This window comes from Eimeria mitis, genomic scaffold (genome assembly GCF_000499745.2).
Source record: "Eimeria mitis Houghton genomic scaffold, Emh_scaff3336, whole genome shotgun sequence".
NCBI classification, from domain to species: Eukaryota; Apicomplexa; class Conoidasida; order Eucoccidiorida; family Eimeriidae; genus Eimeria; species Eimeria mitis.
In genome coordinates, this window is record NW_013571676.1 from 3,431 (window position 1) to 4,214 (window position 784).

At 52.6% G+C, this 784-nt stretch overlaps 1 protein-coding gene across 1 annotated transcript in view; it reads left to right on the plus strand.

The window, feature by feature from the left end:
- Positions 1-784, plus strand: part of EMH_0065000 (ARF1-directed GTPase-activating protein, putative) — a gene marked incomplete at both ends in the record, with an annotated part of 3,822 nt that overhangs the window by 1,044 nt on the left and 1,994 nt on the right. The window contains 2 exons of the mRNA XM_013498331.1: positions 196-248; positions 476-515. Coding sequence (XP_013353785.1) covers positions 196-248; positions 476-515 — 93 coding nt within the window. The remainder of the gene's footprint in view (positions 1-195; positions 249-475; positions 516-784) is intronic.

Consider the following 784-nt stretch of genomic DNA (forward strand, 5'->3'; position numbering starts at 1 on the left):
AATATTTCTAAGGTTATGTAATATATCTGAAAATAGATACCCTTAAGACTGACAGCTGGGGCTGCAGTGGGGGGCTTCAGCTCGCCGCAAACACCCGATACTTGAAATATGAAGGTACTTGCTGTTCGTTGCTGCAGTAGCTTCTGGGTACCTGCATATGCGCGGTTTTGCTCGTATTTGTCGTGCGGCGTTCAGATCAACCGAAATGGACAAAATATACCCAGAGCAACTGCTGCGAATGGAGCTGGGTAAGTGTGATTCTTTCTCTTCGCCGTTGAGTTGCAGTAACTGCAGAGACGTGAGAGGGCCGCTCAGTAGGAGCCTCCCTGAGGCACCTGAGGTGGAAAGAGGCAGCAGCAGGGAGCAAAGCTTCGCTGAAGCTGTTGCTTCGTCTTGCCTGCATATTACATATCGCTGGAGCCAGGACTGCGGTGGGTATAAGAGAAAGCTCGTTGTACGTGTGTGTGTATTTCAGGGGGGAACCGCCGAGCCCAGGAGTTCCTCAGGGAGCACGGGTAAGGAGCAGAGGCACGAAGACGAAATGCAGACTAATACGGCAGGAAATGCAACAGTGATGGTTCTGTGTATTGTTCGCTGGTTTGCGGGGAGGAGGGGGGGTGGTAAACGTCGTCGGTCGCTGCTTGATGCAGCGGATGAGGGTGTATATGGGGAGAGGGATGCGAAATAGATGAAAGCATACACAGTCATTTGAGCGGGGGGTTGCAATCACTAAAAGGTGTCGGATGTGGAGGGGGGGGGGTTGGCGCTGCAGCTGTTAGGGTTG